A 24,036-nucleotide genomic window follows, 5' to 3' on the forward strand; every position below is an offset into this window, starting at 1 on the left:
TGTCACATGACGACGAAGGAGGCTGAGACAGAGGGACGCTTCAAGCTGACTACTCAAAAACCATAGTTGTAAATGGCAGAGGAATTCTCTCCTCCAGATAAGATATTTCCTTTAGTGATGAAGATGATGTGCAGGAAACCCACAATAATGCGTGTCCTTGGCTATATTTACACAAATGTTTGCGTTTAGAGAAAATAATGCCCCAAACTTTAGTTTTTAGTTGTTTACTCTGTAAACCAAAATCATAACTGCTCTCTTCATCTAAGATGTCCATACAAATTTAGGAACACACATTAAGGTGAGTTGAGTTCATGAAAAGTTTTACTGCACATAACTATTACCAACTGTTCCCAAACAACACACAAGTCATTTTTTTGTCAAGATATAGATAGATGCTGTTTTTTTACTGTTGGTAGAGAAAATTAATAACATTATAGGGGTGGGCCAACTAAATAAATACGTACAGTGGGGTGCGGGGAACCCTACAGGTAGATGTAGGGTGTCCCCAGGTGAAATTAGATAATCTCCCACGGCACACCAGACTGTATCTCACGGCACAGTGGTTGAAAAACATTGCTCCAAACCCCATCAAAAAATTCAGGAAGACTAGGACTATGTGGAAAGAAGTTATGACTGTTATAATTTTCTACCACAAGAGGGCGATATTGGCACCATTTTGTGAAACGTTCAGCTCGTGCAATACCATTTTTAAAAGTATTTCATTGTAGGCTATTTAAGGATGTTTTGTCACTATAACCCCATGCAATAGAGCATAACATGTAGGCTATTTGGCACGAATAAAAAATACATAACAACAAAGTTTTCCAAGCTTTCCAAACAAATAGAGATTGGTGTTTTATGTGGAGTGCGTTTGTGCAGTTGCAATTTCACAGTCAACCAGTAGGTGACACTGTGGAACAAACATACTACCGCCGTTGCTCGGGCCCTAATAAGTAATAAAATGATAATATGGTAGTAATGTGTTCTTTTTCTTTCAGAGAAACAGACTTATTTCATACATACAGTACTGTTTACCATGTCATCTGCGCGCGGTGTGAAAATCGAGCGCACCTCTGACGTGGAAGGAAGCGGAAGTGCTTTTTACCTAAACAAGGAAGGAAAACTTGGACATCTTGAATATGAGTCGAATATATCACAACACTTGTTTGCAAAACAAAGAAGTACACAATGAGACATTTGACAGGGCCTGGTCAACCTGCTCGTATGAAAGGTAGGACCAACTCTATAAAATGACATAAATTATCGTACTTATTTTTGAAGTTGTGTCGTGTAGTGTAGTGTAGTCACACGACAACATATGTGCTGGAATCACTGGTAAGAATATAAAGGATGCGTTCAAGGACCGTAATAAATAACAAACTCAATGTTACACATACTAAGGGTATATGTTGCCAAGCCCCTGAAAAAAGGGACACCTTGCGTCGACCTAATTTCCTTTTTTATTTGTGTGAAAAGAGTATGAACAACGGTTTAATGTCGACAACTAAACTATTCTTGTTTGTTGAAGATGTTTCAAAGTTGCATGCATTACACATTGTGGATAAAATGACCTGAGTATTGACAATCTACACACAATAGTTAATACACATAAAGTAGGAGATATACAAAAACAGAATAAACAAAAGTACTTCATGCAAATGTGTACATAAAAGTCATTTTCTCCTGGCCATCTTTATGACCAAGAAGTCTCCTGAGAGAAAAATCGAATCATCCAAAAAGTGTTCCAATATCCCAAAAAACAAGAATACAAAAAGGCAAAAAAAAAAGTCATCCACAAAGCATCGGTGTAAAAGCCAGCTAGGGCTGGGCGATATGGCCTTTTATTAATATCTCGATATTTTTAGGCCATGTCACGATACATGATATATGTCTCCATATTTTGCCTTAGCCTTGAATGAACACTTGATGCATATAAGCACAGCATCTTCCAATGTGTTGATACACCAGGGCAACACTTACTCTAATTTGTAGATATCTTCAACATTCTCGACTGAAAGGGTCGCTAGGCACATAGCAGGCACTCCTCTTCTCCCAAGAGTCCGTCGTGTGTCCAGTAACAACCGTTCCGACAGGACAGGCAGGTTCCCCCGAACTCGAGATCTTGTCAATTTTGTTGAGAGGTCAGTTGATCTATTCTATTGTTTAGATTTTGGAGAGCAGTGCAAAAAAAGGCTTCAAGAAAGTTAAACAAAACGGGACGAGACAAAGAGGCAAGCAGGGCAGACATGTAGAGGGAAGGAAATGCGACCGCCTTTGCTTAGAACCAAGAGAGAAAAGGGTTGGGTTGTGAACAGCAAACATGTGTATGTAGTTATTTGTCCAAAGTTGATATATCCAGTGACTTCTGGTCATGATCTTTTGATGGTCCTGGCTGCAAATAAATGTTAGGTTTAGTAAATTCCTCCAAAAACAGCTCTTGCTGAATCGGACCCCGATTTATGATGGTTGTACAGTTTTCAGTCTAGGGATGACATTCATTGGCCTGGCCACTGTTCCCTATCAGTGGTCCATTTCCTGTAGAACCCAGCAGAGTCCTATTCACGTGCAGTCCATCATTCCTGCTGTGAATCGTCTCCAGCATCTTCTTGGCTTCCATCTGAACCTGCACAACAGCTTCATTGCAGTTCTGTTCACCAGCCACCGTATGATTATTAGAGTCCAAATTATTGTCTTATTGTCTTTTTGATTTTATAACACTGAGTTTTGCCTTGGTTCAGGCAGTCTGACTGGCGAGTGTACATTTTTTTTCTCCTTCAGCGTAACTTTGCCTCTTATGCCTCCAAAGCATGTTTCTTCTTTAACATGCTTATTTGTGCTGTTAACACTGCTAAGTTCTCTGCTGCTCGCCTATGAGCAGATGTATATATTGCATATTGTGGATATTGTGTTGTTTTTGTATATTGTGTGGTTTCTTTTTTTTAAAATGCAAAGCACCTTAGGGAAGCAACCTAAATTTCGTTGGACCTGTACCTGTACCTGTACATGCACAATGACAATAAAGATCATTCATTCATTCATTCATTCATTCATCATTCATTCATTCATTCATGAACGTTAAGCATGGTGGTTCAAGTTTATTAGCGTTCATGTTTATTAGCAGTGATCGCTACACAATCTTCCATGCAGCCTCGTGACGACATCAGTGTTACCGGCAACTGCAGCTCGTTAGCACTAATTAAGTGCTGACTACCAAAGTGACCTAACTCTTCTTTAAAGACAGAGTCCACAGTCAATTCCTTAATCTAGCAAACTGATGAGACAGGTGTGCTCGTGCACAGCTGCGTGGCTTCTCTGCTTCTCCGGTTGTTGTCCTGGTGTGATGGTCTAGTTTCTTGATGATTGTTGTTGTTGAAATCGTTGAGATGATTTTATTGTAAGCCTTTTTTGTTTACTTAATGTTGCGGCCACATTTCCTGGTGATCGCTGAGAGGCGGAGGCGGGTTCCGAATTTGAATTTCGCGCTTACTCTGGAGTACATTTGAAGTGTGTTTCAGCATGTTGCAAAAATAAGATGGTACAAAGTAAAGCTTGATGGCTGAAGATGAATCGTGGTTAAAAGTGTATGAAAAACGGTAAACAAAAGATACGGCATCCAACTTGGCCTGTGTCCCGTTTTCTATTTCCTCCATTTGACACAGGTGAATGCACATCCTTAAATACTTCCTGTCTAGTGAATAACACAGTCACACCCCTGCCCATGCAATCAGTAACCCCCTCATCCCAGCACACACGCCCCCACAAACACGTTGTTCCTAAAATCCCCAATTCTGGCTCCTACACATGCATGTTATGTTAATTGTTTACTCTTAATTGTCCATAGGTATGAATACTTGCTTGTGACAAGTCTGAGTGTACCTCACTTGTCACTCAAAGCTGGGAAAAACGTCTTCTTACTAATGATGAAAGGATGTTGTCACAAAGGTCACAGGTTTTAAAGCTTTGTTTTTGTCTCTGCAGTGGCCAAGGAGTGCTTGTTGAAGGAACACTTGTGGATCTTTCCAGACATTTACTGACTGATGTCAACAATAAGAAGGTACTTTAGGTTGTACTGTTTATCACAGTACTTTAAAGTAGTGGTCCCCAAGGTCCGTGGACCGATTGGTACCGGGCCGCACAAGAAATAAAATTTAAAAAAATATATATATATTTTTATTTTTTTTATTTTTTTATTAAATCAACATAAAAAACACAATGTATACATTATATATCAATATAGATCAATACAGTCTGCAGGGATACAGTCCATAAGCACACATGATTGTATTTCTTTATGAATACAAAACAAAAAAACAACATAATTCTGAGGCACACAACCAGCAGAAAACATTAAAAAAATGAAACTCAGCAACCGATATTGACAATAAAAAGTCGTTCTCGCAATTGTTGGATATTAATTCAAACCATAAGCATCACTATAGCTCTTGTCTCAAAGTAGGTGTACTGTCACGACCTGTCACATCACGCCGTGACTTATTTTGAGTTTTTAGCTGTTTTCCTGTGTGTAATGTTTTAGTTCTTGTCTTGCGCTCCTACAGGGGCTTTTCCTCTTTTGTTGGTAGTTTCCTGTAGCAGTTTTATGTCTTCCTTGAATGCTATTCCCTGCAGCTGCTTTGTTTTTGCAATTAAAGACTATTTAAGTTGTGCGGACGCAATCCTTCTTTGTGGGGACATTGTTGATTGTCATGTCATGTACGGATGTACTTTGTGGACGCCGTCTGCTCCACACGCTGTAAGTCTTTGCTGTCGTCCAGCATTCTGTTTTTGTTTTCTTTGCAGCCAGTTCAGTTTTAGTTTAGTTTTGCTTCAATGCCTTTTCTTAGCGGCACTCGCTTTTTGTTTATGTTCCCGACATCTACAAAGCAATTAGCTACCTGCTGCCACCTACTGATATGGAAGAGTATTACACGGTTACTCTGCCGAGCTCTAGACAGCACAGACACTCAACAACGGCACATTTGCGGATTATAATTACTGGTTTGCAAAAAATATTTTTAACCCAATTAGGTGAAATTACATAATCTCCCACGGCACACTAGACAATATCTCCAGGTACACTAGTGTGCCGCGGCACAGTGGTTGAAAAACACTGCTCTGGCAGGTCAGGTGTGTATGAAGTGCTAAGAAACTGAGTTACAATGCCATCTACTGTACGGAGTTGCAACGACAGGCTGCACTCACAGCTATGTGTTTATGAGCGCGGTAGTGCCACATTTATTTGTGTGGGATGTATCAAAAATGAATCTAAAATGCAACTAAAGAAAACTCATCACATGTTTGTTGTGTTCTTTCGGCAGGTTCGTTACTATGTGCTGTACATCAAACCGAAACGCATCCACCAGAGGAAATTTGATGCCAGTGGGAAGGAGATTGCGCCTAACTTCAGTGATAGCAAAAAGGTCAACACAGGCTTTCTGTTGTCTTCTTACAGTGAGTAAGCAGTACTGTACTTTATTTCCTTGCAGCACCGTATGGAAGGATGAATGGATTACCTGATATGGTTATCCCTACATGTAATTAAAAATGCTGCCACACCTTAAAAATATGTAGGGTTTTTCCCACAAATTTTTTTTTTTCCATGAAAACAATTTTAAATAATATATTGTATGAATGCACATAATGTACAGTGTTGGCGTTAACGCACTGTTTGTGTCTTTTTACGCATTGAAATCAGAAAGGACACGCATTTCCCCGGGACGCAGAGTTTTTTGTTTTTTTTACCGACCCTGCCTTCTCCGGGTCAAAACTCCAGTTTGCTTGTTTTTTTTTTAATCGATTATCGCTTTGCGCCGGTGTTTTGTTTTGTTTATTGTGACGGTGCGCTCTTTTCACGCCGCCACTTGAGGACCGGCACGTCTCTTTCTCTCTCTAGCCAGGAGAGCGAGGACGCACCTGCGCGCTGACAGCGGGAGCAAGCGCGCTGTCACAAAGACGATAATGTCAGTGTCGTGCCTTGGAGAAGAAAACCGGGTCAAATTTTCGTCCCCGTTTATTGCGTTTTTATTGGTCGTCTTCTACGTAATGAACTTTTCGGTACAATTTCTTAAATTTTGATTCGCCGAAGGTTTTATCAATCACAAATACTGCCCTAGTTTGCACTCGGACAACTTTACCGCGAGGGGCTGTCAGAAGAAAGACTTCATAGTAAACACTAAGGTGAGTGTAAAGTCAACCTTTTTAACTTCATCCTGTGCCATGGCTCCAGTAAATGAGTTGTTTTAGTCTTTGTGAGCCAATGGAAACTTCACTTTTATCTCCCGCTGTATCGACATCGTTCGAGGATGGAGACAGGCTAGCTGTTAGCTTCAAGCTAACCAGCACCCTACCAGACTCCTCCACCCCAAAAACATACTTTGCAGGTCAACAAATAACAACAAAAATATGTGCCTTTTGAAGTGTTAATGTACGATGAGTGTTCAAAAGGAGTCTCTTGGAGAAGACAAGTTCGCAAGTGTCACTCACATCGCTGACAGTGACATCATTGTTTACTGAAGCAGAGATGCTGACTGTGCTTTACATAGTAAAACCCATTATCTACTTTTTTTTTTTGCAAATAATAATTAACTTAGAATTTCATGGCTGCAACACGTGCCAAAGTAGTTGGGAAAGGGCATGTTCACCACTGTGTTACATCACCTTTTCTTTTAACAACACTCAATAAACGATTGGGAACTAAGGAAACTAATTGTTGAAGCTTTGAAAGTGGAATTCTTTCCCATTCTTGTTTTTTGTAGAGCTTCAGTCGTTCAACAGTCCGGGGTCTCCGCTGTCGTATTTTACGCTTCATAATGCGCCACACATTTTCGATGAGAGACAGGTCTGGACTGCAGGCGGGCCAGGAAAGTACCCGCACTCTTTTTTTACGAAGCCACGCTGTTGTAACACGTGCTGAATGTGGCTTGGCATTGTCTTGCTGAAATAAGCAGGGGCATCCATGAAAAAGACGGCGCTTAGATGGCAGCATATGTACCTGTATGTACCTTTCAGCATTATTGGTGCCTTCACAGATGTGTTACCCGTGCCTTGGGCACTAATGTACCCCCATACCATCACAGATACTGGCTTTTGAACTTTGCGTCGATAACAGTCTGGATGGTTCGCTTCCCCTTTGGTCCGGGTGACACGATGTCGAATATTTCCAAAAACAATTTGAAATGTGGACTCGTCACACCACAGAACACTTTTCCACTTTGCATGAGTCCATCTTAGATGATCTCGGGCCCAGAGAAGCCGGCGGTGTTTCTGGATGTTGTTGATAAATGGCTTTCGCTTTGCATAGTAGAGCTTTAACTTGCACTTACAGATGTAGCGACCAACTGTATTTAGTGACAGTGGTTTTCTGAAGTGTTCCAGAGGCCATGTGGTGATATCCTTTAGAGATTGATGTCGGTTTTTGATACAGCGCCGTCTGAGGGATCGAAGGTCACGGTCATTCAATGTTGGTTTCTGGCCATGCCGCTTACGTGCAGTGATTTCTCCAGATTCTCTGAACCTTTTGATGATATTATGGACCGCAGATGTTGAAATCCCTAAATTTCTTGCAATTGCACTTTGAGAAACATTGTTCTTAAACTGTTTGACTATTTGCTCACACAGTTGTGGACAAAGGGGTGTACCTTGCCCCATCCTTTCTTGTGAAAGACTGAGCATTTTTTGGGAAGCTGTTTTTATACCCAATCATGGCCACCTGTTCCCAATTAGCCTGAACACCTGTGGGATGTTCCAAATAAGTGTTTGATGAGCATTCCTCAAATTTATCAGTATTTATTGCCACCTTTCCCAACTTCTTTGTCACGTGTTGCTGGCATCAAATTCTAAAGTTAATGATTATTTGCAAAAAAAAAAAGTTTATCACTTTGAACATCAAATATGTTTATCATTGTATTCCGTTTATATTTACATCTAACACAATTTCCCAACTCATATTGTACAAGAAAAGACTAACCCTGTGTGTTTATCGGAGGACATTTAGATGTTAACTGGCTGTCCAGCTTTGCACAAGTAAACACGCTGCAAGACTGCTTGTTTTACTATGCAATCTCATCGTATCGGACAGTATGCTAATATTGGAGCGATATTTGATATCAATAAAGAATCGGCAAAGCCCTTAATATTATATGGTAAAAACTGCAAAATTCAAAGGTTAATAGCTTATTTAGCTAGCCTGTTTTCAGGGTAGATGAGGGATTAATACCAAAAGCAATCATTTAACAATACAATTACAAAGAAAACATTTATTACATGGTATTCTTATTGAAATAAAAATATTGAATTATGCAAACGTGTGTCTGTGCAGAGGTGGAAGCTAAGGGGGAGTCTGACGTTCTGTCTGAGCAGCAGCTGTCAGCAATCATACGAAAGGACGAGCTGGTAAAGATAACGGACAAGCACAGGCCAGGTGGGACATGGGCCTTCTGGTACCCTGAGTCTGACATGGACAACACAGAGCTGGAGATGGAAACTGATGTTCGACTGAAGACCAGAGGAAACAGTCCATTCATATGTAAGTCTTGCAGGCATTTTTCCAACACAGCTGCTAGTTTATTTTAAAGGCCTACTGAAATGAATTTTTTTTATTTAAACGGGGATAGCAGATCCATTCTATGTGTCATACTTGATCATTTCGCGATATTGCCATGTTTTTGCTGAAAGCCTGACGTCACTAGTTGAAAGGCTCCTTACATTTCCCCATTGTTTACAATGCAGCGAGAGCGATTCGGACCGAGAAAGCGAAGATTACCCCATTAATTTGAGCGAGGATGAAAGATTCGTGGATGAGGAATGTGAGAGTAAAGGACTAGAGTGTAGTGCAGGACGTATCTTTTTTCGCTCTGACCGTAGCTTAGGTACAAGGGTTCATTGGATTCCACACTTTCTCCTTTTTCTATTGTGGATCACGGATTTGTATTTTAAACCACCTCGGGTACTATATCCTCTTGAAAATGAGAGTCGAGAACGCGAAATGGACATTCACAGTGACTTTTATCTCCACGACAATACATCGGCGAAGCTCTTTAGCTACGGAGCTAACGTGATAGCACATCGGGCTTAAATGCAGATAGAAACAAAAGAAATAAACCCCTGACTGGAAGGATAGACAGAAAATCAACAATACTATTAAACCATGGACCTGTAAATACACGGTTAATGCTTTCCAGGCTGGCGAAGCTTGACAATGCTGTTGCTAATGACGCCTTTGAAGCTAACTTAGCAACGGGACCACACAGAGCTATGCTAAAACCACTAGCTATCCACCTACGCCAGCTCTCATAATAAATGATAAATGGGTTATACTTGTATAGCGCTTTTCTACCTTCAAGGTACTCAAAGCGCTTTGACAGTATTTCCACATTCACCCATTCACACACACATTCACACACTGATGGCGGGAGCTGCCATACAAGGCGCTAACCAGCAGCTCATCAACACCCGTGCTCACCTGCGTTCCAGCGATCGACGGAGCGACGATCATAGATGCGGTCGGCGGCCCGGAGACGGAGGAAGTCAAGGTGAGGTCGGCGGCTAGCGCGTCTACTATCCATCTCAAAGTCCTCCTGGTTGTGTTGTTGTAGTCCGCCACTATTACACCGATCCCACCTACAACTTTCTTCTTTGCAGTCTTCATTATTCATTAAACAAATTGCAAAAGATTCACCAACACAGATGTCCAGAATACTGTGGAATTTTGAGATGAAAACAGAGCTTTTTTGTATTAGATTCAATGGTGTACCAATACTTCCGGTTCAACGATTGACGTCACGCGCATACGTCATCATACACAGACGTTTTCAACCGGAAGTTTAGCGGTAAATTTAAAATTGCACTTTATAAGTTAACCCGTGTTGCAATGTTAAGATTTCATCATTGATGTATAAACTATCAGACTGTGTGGTCGGTAGTAGTGGGTTTCAGTGGGCCTTTAAGGTAAACCCTGCTTTATAAAGTATTCAATACATGGTTTGTATTACAGTAATGTTTTATCAAAGCAGGTGTATAGTATCAAAGCAGTGCCTAAACCTAAGCCATGACTCACGCCCAGACTCTTGTTTGCTTTCAGAAAGCACACACAGTTGGACGGAAACAGTTCCTTCAGCTTGGCACTGACCAGCAGACAATTACCGTAATTTCCGGACTATAAGCCGCACCTGACTATAAGCCGCACCAGCTAAATTTAGGGGAAAATACAGATTGCTCCATATATAAGCCGCACCCGACTATAAGCCGCAGGGTTTTGATGTGTAATTACCGTAGTATATAGGGGTTCCTGCTACCACGGAGGGGATTGTCCGGACAGAGATGACTGTTTGGGAACGCAAAGCGTCCCATTTATTAACAATAAATCTTTCAATCATTCAATCAAACTTTCACATCTTTGACATGGCGAACAGCATTCGTGCAGAGTACAAATAATACAACGGTGCAAAGTAATACAAAGTGCTCGCCTGTACGTTATCAAAATAACCAGCCTAACAAAAGTCAGTCTTTAATCATTGTGTCATCGTCTTCCTCCTGCGTACTAAAACCACCGAAATCCTCTTCGTCGGTGTCAGAGAAGAACAGGCCGTAAATAAGCCGCACCCTTGTATAAGCCGCAGGGACCAGAACGAGGGGAAAAATTAGCGGCTTATAGTCCGGAAATTACGGTAGCGTTTAAAGTGGAGGGGACAAAGTCTGATTACTAACATTAACTGAAGTATGTTAAATATTATACAGAATTGTTCCAATAATGTATATATGCTCAAATCTACATGTGTTGAACATTTCATTGGGTTCAGATGAACAAGATAATCAATAATAACAACAAACGACACCAAAGGTTTGAATTGTGCCTCACAGCTTTTACTTCTGTCTACAATCTTACAATCACTTTTAAATTACCGTATTTTCCGGACTATAAGGCGCACTTAAAATCTTTTTTTTTTTCAAAACTCGACAGTGCGCCTTAAAACCTGGTGCGCCTAATGTACGGAATAATTCTGGTTTTGCTTACCGACCCCGAAGCAATTTTATTTTGTACATGGTGTAATGATAAGTGTGACCAGTAGATGGTAGTCAAACATAAGAGATACGTGTAGACTACAATATTAAAGTACCAATGATTGTCACACCCACACTAGGTGTGGTGAAATTTGTCCTCTGCATTTGACCCAACCCCTTGTTCACCCCCTGGGAGGTGAGGGGAGCAGTGGGCAGCAGCAGTGCTGCGCCCGGTAATCATTTTTGGTGATTTAACCCCCAATTGCAACCCTTGATGCCCAGTGCAAAGCAGGGAGGTAATGGGTCCCATTTATATAGTCTTTGGTATGACTCGGCCGGGGTTTGAACTCACAACCTACCGATCTCAGGGCGGACACTCTAACCACTAGGCCACTGAGTAGGTTATGATGGCAATATGACTCAATTAAACAACACCAACATTTTATATGTTCCATTGAAAATATAGAACATTACACACAGCGCTCAAAAATCTATCAAAATGTTTTAGAACGACTTTGGTAAGCTATGAAGCCGCACCGCTTAATGGATTGTACTGTGCTTCAACATACAAGTATTATTATGGTGTGTGTATAAGGTGAGACATATTATCTGACATTTTGTTTCGCAAAATTATGCAAAAGCGACTTTTCTTACCTTCTGGTACCTGCTGATCTGTATTGGGGATCTGCATAAATCCTGAAAAATTGTGCCGACGCCGTAGTCGATAAGCTTCTTCTTTTTCTCTATCTTCTTGTGATGGGACATTCATCCACCGCTGTTGCCATTTCTAATATAAAGTAGTGTAAAGTTCTTACTTATATCTATCAGTAAACTCGCCATCAAAGCGCTAAATAGTGAGTTTGCATTATTCACCCAAGAAACTTTAGTTATTAGAGAGTTCCGTTTGGACGGTTTTTCACGGCACACATTTCCTGTGTTGTTGTTTCCGGATGAGGAAATGCTGCTCCGTTATTGATTTAAGCAAAGTCTGAATGTCATTAAAACAGTTAGCTCCATCTTTTGACACTTCACCCAGGAGGTGATCAAGGGTGATGGGTCAAATGCAGAGAATAATTTCGCCACACCTAGTGTGTGTGACAATCATTGTTTCTTTAACTTTAACTTTTTTCTTCCACTCCCGTCTTTGCATGCTACACCGCTACAACAAAGATGACGGGGAGAAGACGCTGCCGAAGGTGAGCCACGTAAATAAGACCGCCCACAAAACGGCGCATCCTAAAGCGACTGTCAGAAAGTGGCTTGAAGATGATCTGTAAAACATAATCTATGCAACATTTTGACCAAATAACCACCATCACATGTTATGTAGACCACAAGGAAGTGTTTTACATTTAGAAAAAAAAATATACTGTGTATAATGACTCCTTTAATGCGCCCTATAATCCGGTGCGCCTTATATATAAAAAAAATCGAAAATCGACCATTATAATCCGGTGCACGCTATGGTCCGGAAAATACAGTACTGTATCAAGTTTTTTTTTTAATTCTTTACTATTTGCCTGTTAATCGAGAATCGATTCTGAATCAAATTGTCACCCGTCAATCGTAACCAGATTGTGAGTTGCTGAAAGATTTGCATCCTTTTTTGCTTCACGTGTCTGTATTTGTCAGTCTCTTTAGCAACAGTGGACAGCGGCACTGTGACCAAGTGCAACTTCGCTGGAAGTGCAAAGGTTGGGGCATCATGGACGGACAAGATCATGGCCAATAAAGCTGGTACAGGCAGCACCCAGAACCCTGAAGGGGAAGGAGAAGGAGCCCAGGAGGATGAATGGGTGAGAAATCATGTCACCCGATATTTAGTGCACAATAAGAACTAAAAGGACGACAGTAGGTGATATTTTAAATTATATCTACAAATAAAGGTTTTGTAACTGCATCAGAGGTGCAAAAACTACTAGAAAAAGCAATTTTGCAAAAAATTTTGTGTGAATTCTGAAAATCTAAAAGGTACATCTAACAGTTCGCACGCTAGCCAGATAGCATCAGGGATTAAAAAAATATGACTCTTATGTAGACACTTGTGAGTGTTATAATGAATATGGCAAAGCAAGTTTATTTATAGAGCACAATTCGTACAAAAAACAATTCAAAGTGCTTTACAGAAAATTACAAGAAGGCAAAGAAAAACATTTAAATGAAATAATCATAATTTAGATTAAAATCATTGAATGCAATCATCACAAAACAGTTATAATTAAAATCAAAGAGAGTAGATAAAATACTTTCAGTTGTCATACGCACAATTAAATAAAAGTTTTTCAGCCTGGATTTTAACAATGCCAACGTTGAGGCCTCTTTCACACTTTCTGGAAGACTATTCCAGATTTTAGGAGCATAAAGTTAAAATGCAGTCTCACCATGTTACGTTCTGACTCTGGGCACCAGCAGGAGACCACTCCCTGAAGTTCTCTAGTTCATATGGTCTTAGATCTACTTTGGCACAAGACCTTGAAAATAATTGTACACAAGCAAAGCTGTTTTAAAGGCCTACTGAAATGACATTGTTTTATTTAAACGGGGATAGCAGATCCATTCTATGTGTCATACTTGATCATTTCGCGATATTGCCATATTTTTGCTGAAAGGATTTAGTTAGAGTTAGAGTTAGAGTTAGAGTTAGAGTTAGAGTTTGAGTTTATTTCGAACATGCAAGCATACAACATGATACATCACAATTTCCAGTTTCTCTTTTCAACATGTTCGAAAAGGAGTAGGAAGAAGCAGAGCTTATTTAATCCTACCCCTTTTCTTTACATAACAGTTGCTGAAACTTTTTTATTCACTTCCTGTTCTCAATTTATTCACAATAAACTCCATAGGTAATCACAATAAAAATAAATAAATAAATAATAGTAAGAATTTAATAATAATAATTGGTGAAGAAAGTCATATTTCATATGATGAGATAAGTAAGATTACTTTAAGAATGAATGGATGAAATAAATTGAAAATGTTTGTCATGGTTCTTCTTCTTTGTACTTTGTAAACACTTTAAGTTTGAAGAGTTTCTTGAAGTGGATCATATTAGTACATTGTTTGATTGCTTTGCTTAATCCATTCCATAATTTAATTCCACTTACTGATATACTGAAGGTCTTAAGTGTTGTACGTGCGTACAAATGTTTTAAATTACATTTTTCTCTAAGATTATATTTCTCCTCTTTTGTTGAGAAGAATTGTTGTATATTCTTGGGTAGCAGGTTATAGTTTGCTTTGTGCATAATTTTAGCTGTTTGCAAATTCACTATGTCGTGGAATTTCAGTATCTTTGATTCAATAAATAAAGGATTTGTATGTTCTCTATATCCAACATTATGTATTATTCTAACTGATCTTTTTTGTAACACAAAAGAGAACATCGACGATAAAGTTCGCAACTTTTGGTCGCTGATAAAAAAAAGTCTTGCCTGTACCGGAAGTAGCGTGACGTCGCAGGTTGAAAGGCTCCTCACATTTCCCCATTGTTTACACCAGCAGACGATTACCCCATTAATTTGAGCCAGGATGAAAGATTTGTGGATGAGGAACGTGAGAGTGAATGACTAGAGTGCAGTGCAGGACGCATCTTTTTTCGCTCTGACCATAACTTAGGTACAAGCTGGCTCATTGGATTCCACACTCTCTCCTTTTTCTATTGTGGATCACGGATTTGTATTTTAAACCACCTCGGATACTATATCCTCTTGAAAATGAGAGTCGAGAACGCGAAATGGACATTCACAGTGACTTTTATCTCCACGACAATACATCGGCGAAGCACTTTAGCTACGTAGCTAACGTGATAGCATCGGGCTTAACTGCAGATAGAAACAAAATATATAAACCCCTGACTGGAAGGATAGACAGAAAATCAACAATACTATTAAACCATGGACCTGTAAATACACGGTTAATGCTTTCCAGCCTGGCGAAGCTTAACAATGCTGTTGCTAACGATGCCATTGAAGCTAACTTAGCTACGGGACCTCACAGAGCTATGCTAAAAACATTAGCTATCCACCTACGCCAGCCAGCCCTCATCTGCTCATCAACACCCGTGCTCACCTGCGTTCCAGCGATCGACGGAGCGACGAAGGACTTCACCCGATCATCGATGCGGTCGGCGGCTAGCGTCGGATAGCGCGTCTGCTATCCAAGTCAAAGTCCTCCAGGTTGTGTTGCTGCAGCCAGCCGCTAATACACCGATCCCACCTACAACTTTCTTCTTTGCAGTCTTCATTGTTCATTAAACAAATTGCAAAAGATTCACCAACACAGATGTCCAGAATACTGTGGAATTTTGAGATGAAAACCGAGCTTTTTGTATTGGATACAATGGTGTCCGAATACTTCTGTTTCAACCATTGACGTCACGCGCATACGTCATCATACGTAGACGTTTTCAACCGGAAGTTTCGTGGGAAATTTAAAATTGCAATTTATAAGTTAACCCGGCCGTATTGGCATGTGTTGCAATGTTAAGATTTCATCATTGATATATAAACTATCAGACTGCGTGGTTGGTAGTAGTGGGTTTCAGTAGGCCTTTAAAGTTTATACACTGAGCAACATGAAGCCAGTGCAGTGACCTAAGCACTGGACTAATATGGTAATATTACCTGGTTCTAGTCGGGACTCGAGCAGCAGCATTCTGGTTGTACTGCAGCTGCATTACAGCTTGTTTAGAGAGCCCAGGGAGAAGGTCATTACCATAGTCTAATTAGTCTACTCGACAGTGGAATTACATGAACAGAATGAGTTTCTTGTCAGTTATCCACAGTCTTTGTTTCTGTACAAGCAGGCGGGACCTACTTGCTATTCTGCAGGTTTTCTTGTGTGTAGTAGTGGTAGCAACACTCACTATAATGTTGGAGCTGGAACTAATCATTTTTAAACAATGGTCACATTTAATGTGCGCATTGCTTCGAAATCGTAGGAAAAGACGTTTGCAAAGGTGGGCTGTGTAAACCTTGGAAATGATGTCGTAACTAATCACAGCTGGTTTTTTTTTTCACTTTGTTTGACTTTCATGTATAAAGTTGTTGTTGAAATAATCCTAACATACAAGTAAACAGGTCTCTAAACATCCATCCAATTTCTACCACTTGTCCCTCTCGGGGTCGCCTATCCCAGCTGCACTCGGGCAATCATTTTCAAACAGTAATTAAGAAATTTAAACAAAACTACCATAAGGAGAGAATATACAAAAGAAACATGAAATATGTGCAAGAGATAACAAAAGAAAATAGCATCACATTTTTTATTTTTGTGTTTGATAGAAAAAGTCTTCATAATGTCTTTTAGAATGTGGAATGTTCTCATGATTACTTCTTCTTAGTAATTAGTGAACGCTGACGCAAAGCTTGATTTCTTTGGGGGATGTGCACGAAAAGATCTGCGGTAGGATACGTAGGGTGAGGAGCAAGATGGTGTGTTGAGTATGCAAGCTACATGATGCGTGAGTATGTGTTTAGCTTTAACTAAACATATACAGTCGTGGTCAGAAGTTTACATACACTTGTAAAGAACATAATGTCATGGCTGTCTTGAGTTTCCAATCATTTGTACAACTCTTATTTTTTGTGATAGAGTGATTGGAGCACATACTTGTTGGTCACAAAAAACATTCATGAAGTTTGGTTCTTTTATGAATTTATTATGGGTCTACTGAAAATGTGACCAAATCTGCTGGGTCAAAAGTATACATACAGCAATGTTAATATTTGGTTACAAGTCGCTTTGCAAGTTTCACTGCAATAAGGTGCTTTTGGTAGCCATCCACAAGCTTCTGGTTGAATTTTTGAACACTCCTCTTGACAATATTGGTGCAGTTCAGCTAAATTTGTTGGTTTTCTGACATGGACTTGTTTCTTCGGCATTGTCCACATGTTCTCCATGGGGTTTAAGTCAGGACTTTGGGAAGGCCATTCTAAAACCTTAATTCTAGCCTGATTTAGCCATTCCTTTACCACTTTTGACGTGTGTTTGGGGTCATTGGCCTGTTGTAACACCCAACTGCGCCCAAGACCCAACCTCCGGGCTGATGATTTTAGGTTGTCCTGAAGAATTTGGAGATAATCCTCCTTTTTCATTGTCCCATTTACTCTCTGTAAAGCACCAGTTCCATTGGCAGCAAAACAGGCCCAGGGCACAATACTACCACCACCATGCTTGACAGTAGGATGGTGTTCCTGGGATTAAAGGCCTCACCTTTTCTCCTCCAAACATATTGCTGGGTATTGTGGCCAAACAGCTCAATTTTTGTTTCATCTGACCACAGAACTTTCTTACATAAGGTCTTATCTTTGTCCATGTGATCAGCAGCAAACTTTAGACGAGCCTTAAAGTGTGGCTTCTGGAGCAAGGGCTTCCTTCTTGCATGGTAGCCTCTCAGTCCGTGGCAATGCAAAACAAACTTGACTGTGGACACTGACACCTGTGTTCCAGCAGCTTCCAATTCATTGTAGACCTGCTTTTTGGTGGTTCTCGGTTGACTCTTGATCATCCTGACCAATTTTCTCTCAGCAGCAGGTGATAGCTTGCGTTTTCTTCCTGATCGTGGCAGTGACAAAACTGTGCCATGCACTTTATACTTAGGAACAATTGTCTGCACAGTTGCTCTTGGGACCTTAAGCTGCTTTGAAATGGCTCCAAGTGACTTTCCTGACTTGTTCAAGTCAATGATTCGTTTTTCAGATCTGTGCTGAGTTTCTTTGACTTTCCCATTGTCGCGTTTGTAACCGAGTCTAATGACTGCATCACATGAGCCTTATTTAAAAGGACTCAGAGAAGTCAACAGGTGCCGTCAATCATAATCACTCACATTAAGTTAAGAGGCCATGCCATGAAGCTAATTTGATTTGATTGTAACTTTTCTACATAACCAAAGTTGATCATGTATTTTGCTGTGTGTATACTTTTGACCCAGCAGATTTGGTCACATTTTCAGTAGACCCATAATAAATTCATAAAAGAACCAAACTTCATGAATGTTTTTTGTGCTCCAATCACAAAAAAATAAGAGTTGCAGAAATGATTGGAAACTCAAGACAGCCATGACATTATGTTCTTTACAAAAACTCAGATCTTATTTTTAAATGATTGTACTCTTTTAATTTCTTCTAATAATAGTAATATCATCCAATTAATTGCAATTATAGAAAGAAACACCACTAAAGACTTTCTCCCTCCTTACTCTCTGCTCTGTCGTGCAGACATGCTCGTGAATGTTTTATGCTCGAAAAGTGTTTATCCATCTTAAACTTCCATTTATGTTCCAACACGTTAACCGTTGAGAGTAATACTTGACACATTTTTGTTTGTAAAAGAGAGCCAATGAGAGATTATCGTCACACTTAAACATCTCAAACATGTTAATGCTGCCTCTTTTCTAGAACAGCATTGTAAAATTTGGTAGAATCGCAACTAAACGTAAATGCTGAAAATTAGGGATGTCCGATAATATCGGCCGATAAATGCTTGAAAATGTAATATCAGAATTTATTGGTATCGGTTTCAAAGTTATCGGTATAGGTTTAAAAAAATAAAATGTATTACTTTTTAAAACGCCGCTGTGTACACGGACGTAGGGAGAAGTACAGAGCGCCAATAAACCTTGAAGGCACTGCCTTTGTGTGCCGGCCCAATCACATAATATCTACGGCTTTTCACACACTCACAAGTGAATGCAAGGCATGCTTGATCAACAGCCATACAGGTCACACTGAGGGTAGCCGTATGAACAACTTTAACACTGTTACAAATATGCGCCACACTGTGAACCCACACCAAACAAGAGTGACAAACACATTTTGTGAGAACAGCCGCACCGTAACACAACATAAACACAACATAACAAATACCCAGAACCCCTTGCAGCACTAACTCTCCCCCCACCTCAACCTCCTCATGCATGTCCCAAATTCCAAGCTGCTGTTTTGAGAAAATAATGCACTTTGTGACTTTAATAATAAATATGGCAGTGCCATGTTGGCACTTTTTTCCATAACTTGAATTGAAGTTGTTCTCTTATTTTGGAAAACATTGTTACTTTGTTTAATGCAGGGGTGTCCAAAGTGCGGCCCGGGGGCCATTTGCGGCCCGCAGCTAATTGTTTACCGGCCCGCCACACATTCTACAAAAATTGCAAAATTGATAATATTGCAAAAATTTCAAAAAACATTTTAAAAAAGTGGAATGAGGTGAAATCTATCAAGAAAAAGTTGCAATGTTGACACAAAGCTGCCATGCAGGCTGTTTTTTTTCTTTTGTCTTTGTTTCTTTTTCTTTTTTTTGCCATTGCTAAAAAAAAAAAAGACTAAAAATCTATGTTATAATGAATTATTACTTAAAAAATATCACTTTAAAATGTTTTATGTGGAAAAAATATTGCATATATTGTGTGGTTGCCATAAAAAAACATCAAAGTTTTATTTGACAAAAGAGCATAATACAAACAAAATAATAGTTCAAACGTAAAATCGACAGATACATCTGAAGTTGACCTCGTAATTTAAGTGTTAAAAGTTAAAAAAAAAAACTAATACAAATGTATCACTTTATGAGTGGGGGCCCTTTTGTATCCCAAATATATTTAGTAGGATTTTATTTAACATTTCACTGTGATTACTCAAAAATATTAAAGAATTAAAATCAATGGTGTCCTGCATTATTGATCTTTTAGGGCTCTAATTACTAAATACTGCATATTTCAGTTTTACTATAAAAAAAACAAAGTTGTCTTTGACAGAAAAGCCATAAAACCTTTTTTTTTTTTTTACTTTATATCAACCTGAAGTTGATATAGAGATTTACTGTAAGCGTTAAATAAAAAATAATAATAATTTGACTTATTTTTTACATTTTAATGACTGAGACCCTTTATGGTCCCCGGGAGCCCTAAATGTTAAAAAAAAAAATCCATATATTTTGTTAAGGTTTGAAAATGAAAAATATCAAAATGGCCCCCACATGCTTTAATTTTTCCGTGTACGGCCCTCAGTGGAAAAAGTTTGGACACCCCTGGTTTAATGCATCCAGCGGGGCATCACAAAAAAATTAGGCATAATAATGTGTTAATTCCACAACTGTATATATCGGTAACGGTTGATATCGGTATCGGTAATTAAGAGTTATATCGGATAACGGCAAAAAGTCCATTATCGGACATCTCTACTGAAAATACTAGCATCTAACAAGCTAGCACAGAGTACCAAAAGTGTGAAGGCAGTTAGTGTTTTCTTTTATTCTAACGTTTAAATAAATACATGCATTTTTACATGAGTAATATAGCTCAATTGATAACCGACTAATAGCTAGCGAGAATGCTAACATATAGCAAGATATTCCTAAGCAATTAAAGTGGATATATTAATAAAATTTTGCTTTTTCTTTTAGGATGACTGAAGAAAAAGCCTTTTCCCATCTTCAGAATCTCCACGTGCGTACACTTTGTGGCCTTGGGTCTTCTCCAATACTTAATGATGTAAGTGTCCTGGCAGTAAAACTGGCATAGTTTTGTACTCATTTGGTCCTTTCTGTCCACATGTTTGTCCTTATTTCATGTTTTTATTTCCGGATTATTTGTTGACATTCTGTTTTTCTGACTACCGTGAAAACATATTTTAATCAATGTTTATCAATCGTTAAATCATCAAATATTATCAATATTTGCTGTTCATATTCTCAGGGCACTCAATTGATCTCAACTGGACTGTTTAGTTTGTCTTGGAAGAGGTTTCACCTCTGATCTACACTACCGTTCAAAAGTTTGGGGTCACCCAAACAATTTTGTGGAATAGCCTTCATTTCTAAGAACAAGAATAGACTGTCGAGTTTCAGATGAAAGTTCTCTTTTTCTGGCCATTTTGAGTGTTTAATTGACCCCACAAATGTGATGCTCCAGAAACTCAATCTGCTCAAAGGAAGGTCAGTTTTGTAGCTTCTGTAACGAGCTAAACTGTTTTCAGATGTGTGAACATGATTGCACAAGGGTTTTCTAATCATCAATTAGCCTTCTGAGCCAATGAGCAAACACATTGTACCATTAGAACACTGGAGTGATAGTTTCTGGAAATGGGCCTCTATACACCTATGTAGATATAGCACCAAAAACCAGACATTTGCAGCTAGAATAGTCATTTACCACATTAGCAATGTATAGACTGTATTTCTTTAAAGTTAAGACTAGTTTAAAGTTATCTTCATTGAAAAGTACAGTGCTTTTCCTTCAAAAATAAGGACATTTCAATGTGACCCCAAACTTTTGAACGGTAGTGTAAGTAGGCTTCATCAGTTCATGCTCATAGACCATAGACTTGGATCTAGTCTAGAAGCTGGTGCCACAACCCCAGCTATTTATTTTTCAACACAAGGAAGTAGGGTTGTAGGTATTGGTATAGTACCGCGAAACTAATGAATCATATTCGGTGCTATACCGCCTCTGAAAAGTACAGATCCCCCAAGTCGTCGTCACATCATGTCGTTGCTGGTTTATGAGCAGACAAGCATGTTCAGCAGCGCACAATCACAGAGTACTTACAAGCAGACACAGTGTGTAAACAGAAAAGGGAGAACGGACGCATTTTTGCTTAAAAACTAACGATAAAGGTGAAGTTATAACACTGAAACGCCCTCAGGAAGAGGTGCATTAAGACATGGCTAGCTAGCGGCTAACGTCCATACACAGTGTTTTAGCTACTTCTAAGTCACTAATCCTCGCCTCCATGGTGACAAATAAAGTACGTTTCTTACAAGTATCATCCCTGCAGGACGAGGAATAGCTAAACATGCTTCACTACATACCGTAGCTCACCGGCGTTAAAATGTAAACAAATGCCATGGGTGGATCTACACCTAACATCCACTGTAATGATACCAAGTACAGGAGCGTATCTAGTTGATACTACTATGATTACGTCAATGTTTTTTAGCATCACAAAATCTTATTTTGTTTTTTTTAAATATGTATTATGTTTATAAACTCAGGAAATATGTCCCTGGACACATGAGGACTTTGAATATGACCAATGTATGATCCTGTAACTACTTGGTATCGGATTGATACCTACATTTGTGGTATCATCCAAAACTAATGTAAAGCATCAAAAAACAGAAGAATAAGTGATTATTACATTTTAACAGAAGTGTAGATAGAACATGTTAAAAGAGAAAGTAAGCAGATATTAACAGTAAATGAACAAGTAGATTAATAATTCATTTTCTACCACTTGTCCTTAATAATGTTGACAAAACAATAGCATGGAAAATGACACAATATGTTACTGCATATGTCAGCAGACTAATTAGGAGCCTTTTTTTGCTTACATACTAATAAAAGACAAGTTGTATTGTATGTTCACTATTTTATTTAAGGACAAACTTGCAATAAGAAACATATGTTTAATGTACCCTAAGATTTTTTGTTAAAATAAAGCCAATAATGCAATTTTTTGTGGTCCCCTTTATTTAGAAAAGTACCGAAAAGTAGCGAAATTCATTTTGGTACCGGTACCAAAAAAACAACTGTTGAGATGCAAAAGAGCAAGCCTTCTGTCATGCTAACGACAGAATGGAATTTCCCCTTGTTAGCATTGAAGTATTGTGTGGCAAAAACGATTGCTGTGGATCGACTACTATCAACCCAATCAATCAATCAATCAATGTTTATTTATATAGCCCAAAATCACAAGTGTCTCAAAGGGCTGCACAAGCCAATACGACATCCTCGGTACAGAGCCCACATAAGGGCAAGGAAAAACTCACCCCATCATTGGTGAGACTGGAATCTCCCATGTTAGCATTCCTTCAGTTGTAAAAAAAAAATGGCACAAAAGGAGCATCTGTGACCAGAACGTTTCTAACTCCTGTTAATTGTTGGAGGCTACATTTTAGGAATGTCTTTTAGGAATGGTTGAAAACAGAAACAACACTCCTTTTAGGACAAAATGTACAGAATTTGAACCGGGAGGACGGATGGTACAAAGGAGGAGTGAGCGAAGCCATCTACAAACCCCGTTTCCATATGAGTTGGGAAATTGTGTTAGATGTAAATATAAACGGAATACAATGATTTGCAAATCCTTTTCAACCCATATAATATGCTAAAAAGACAACATATTTGATGTTCTAACTGATAAAAAAAATTTTTTTTGCAAATAATCATTAACTTTAGAATTTGATGCCAGCAACATGTGACAAAGAAGTTGGGAAAGGTGGCAATAAACACTGATAAAGTTGAGGAATGCTCATCAAACACTTATTTGGAACATCCCACAGGTGTGCAGGCTAATTGGGAACAGGTGGGTGCCATGATTGGGTATAAAAACAGCTTCCCAAAAAATGCTCAGTTTTTTACAAGAAAGGATGGGGCGAGGGTCACTCCTTTGTCCACAACTGCGTGAGCAAATAGTCAAACAGTTTAAGAACAACGTTTCTCAAAGTGCAATTGCAAGAACTTTAGGGATTTCACCATCTACGGTCCATAATATCATCAAAAGCTTCAGAGAATCTGGAGAAATCACTCCACGTAAGCGGCATGGCCGGAAACCAACATTGAATGACCGTGACCTTCGATCCCTCAGACGGCACTGTATCAAAAACCGACATCAATCTCTAAAGGATATCACCACATGGGCTCAGGAACACTTCAGAAAACCACTGTCACTAAATACAGTACGTCGCAACATCTGTAAGTGCAAGTTAAAGCTCTACTATGCAAAGCGAAAGCCATTTATCAACAACACCCAGAAACGCCGCCGGCTTCTCTGGGCCCGAGATCATCTAAGATGGACTCATGCAAAGTGGAAAAGTGTTCTGTGGTGTGACGAGTCCACATTTCAAATTGTTTTTGGAACTATTCGACATCGTGTCATCCGGACCAAAGGGGAAGCGAACCATCCAGACTGTTATCGTCGCAAAGTTTAATAGCCAGCATCTATGATGATATGGGGGTGCATTAGTGCCCAAGGCATGGGTACCTTACACATCTGTGAAGGAACCATTAATGCTGAAAGGTACATACAGGTTTTGGAACAACAT

At 39.3% G+C, this 24,036-nt stretch overlaps 1 protein-coding gene across 1 annotated transcript; it reads left to right on the top strand.

Moving 5' to 3' along the window:
- Positions 1 to 1,066: 1,066 nt before the first annotated feature.
- arpin (actin related protein 2/3 complex inhibitor) lies at positions 1,067 to 22,844 on the top strand. Its single transcript, XM_062022424.1, has 6 exons — positions 1,067 to 1,231; positions 3,979 to 4,054; positions 5,316 to 5,448; positions 8,315 to 8,521; positions 12,628 to 12,791; positions 20,395 to 22,844. The coding sequence occupies exons 1-6, from the start codon at positions 1,140 to 1,142 to the stop codon at positions 20,401 to 20,403; spliced, it is 681 nt and encodes a 226-aa protein (XP_061878408.1). The 5' UTR covers positions 1,067 to 1,139; the 3' UTR covers positions 20,404 to 22,844.
- Positions 22,845 to 24,036: the final 1,192 nt, after the last annotated feature.

This window comes from Entelurus aequoreus, linkage group LG16 (genome assembly GCF_033978785.1).
Source record: "Entelurus aequoreus isolate RoL-2023_Sb linkage group LG16, RoL_Eaeq_v1.1, whole genome shotgun sequence".
NCBI classification, from domain to species: domain Eukaryota; kingdom Metazoa; phylum Chordata; class Actinopteri; order Syngnathiformes; family Syngnathidae; genus Entelurus; species Entelurus aequoreus.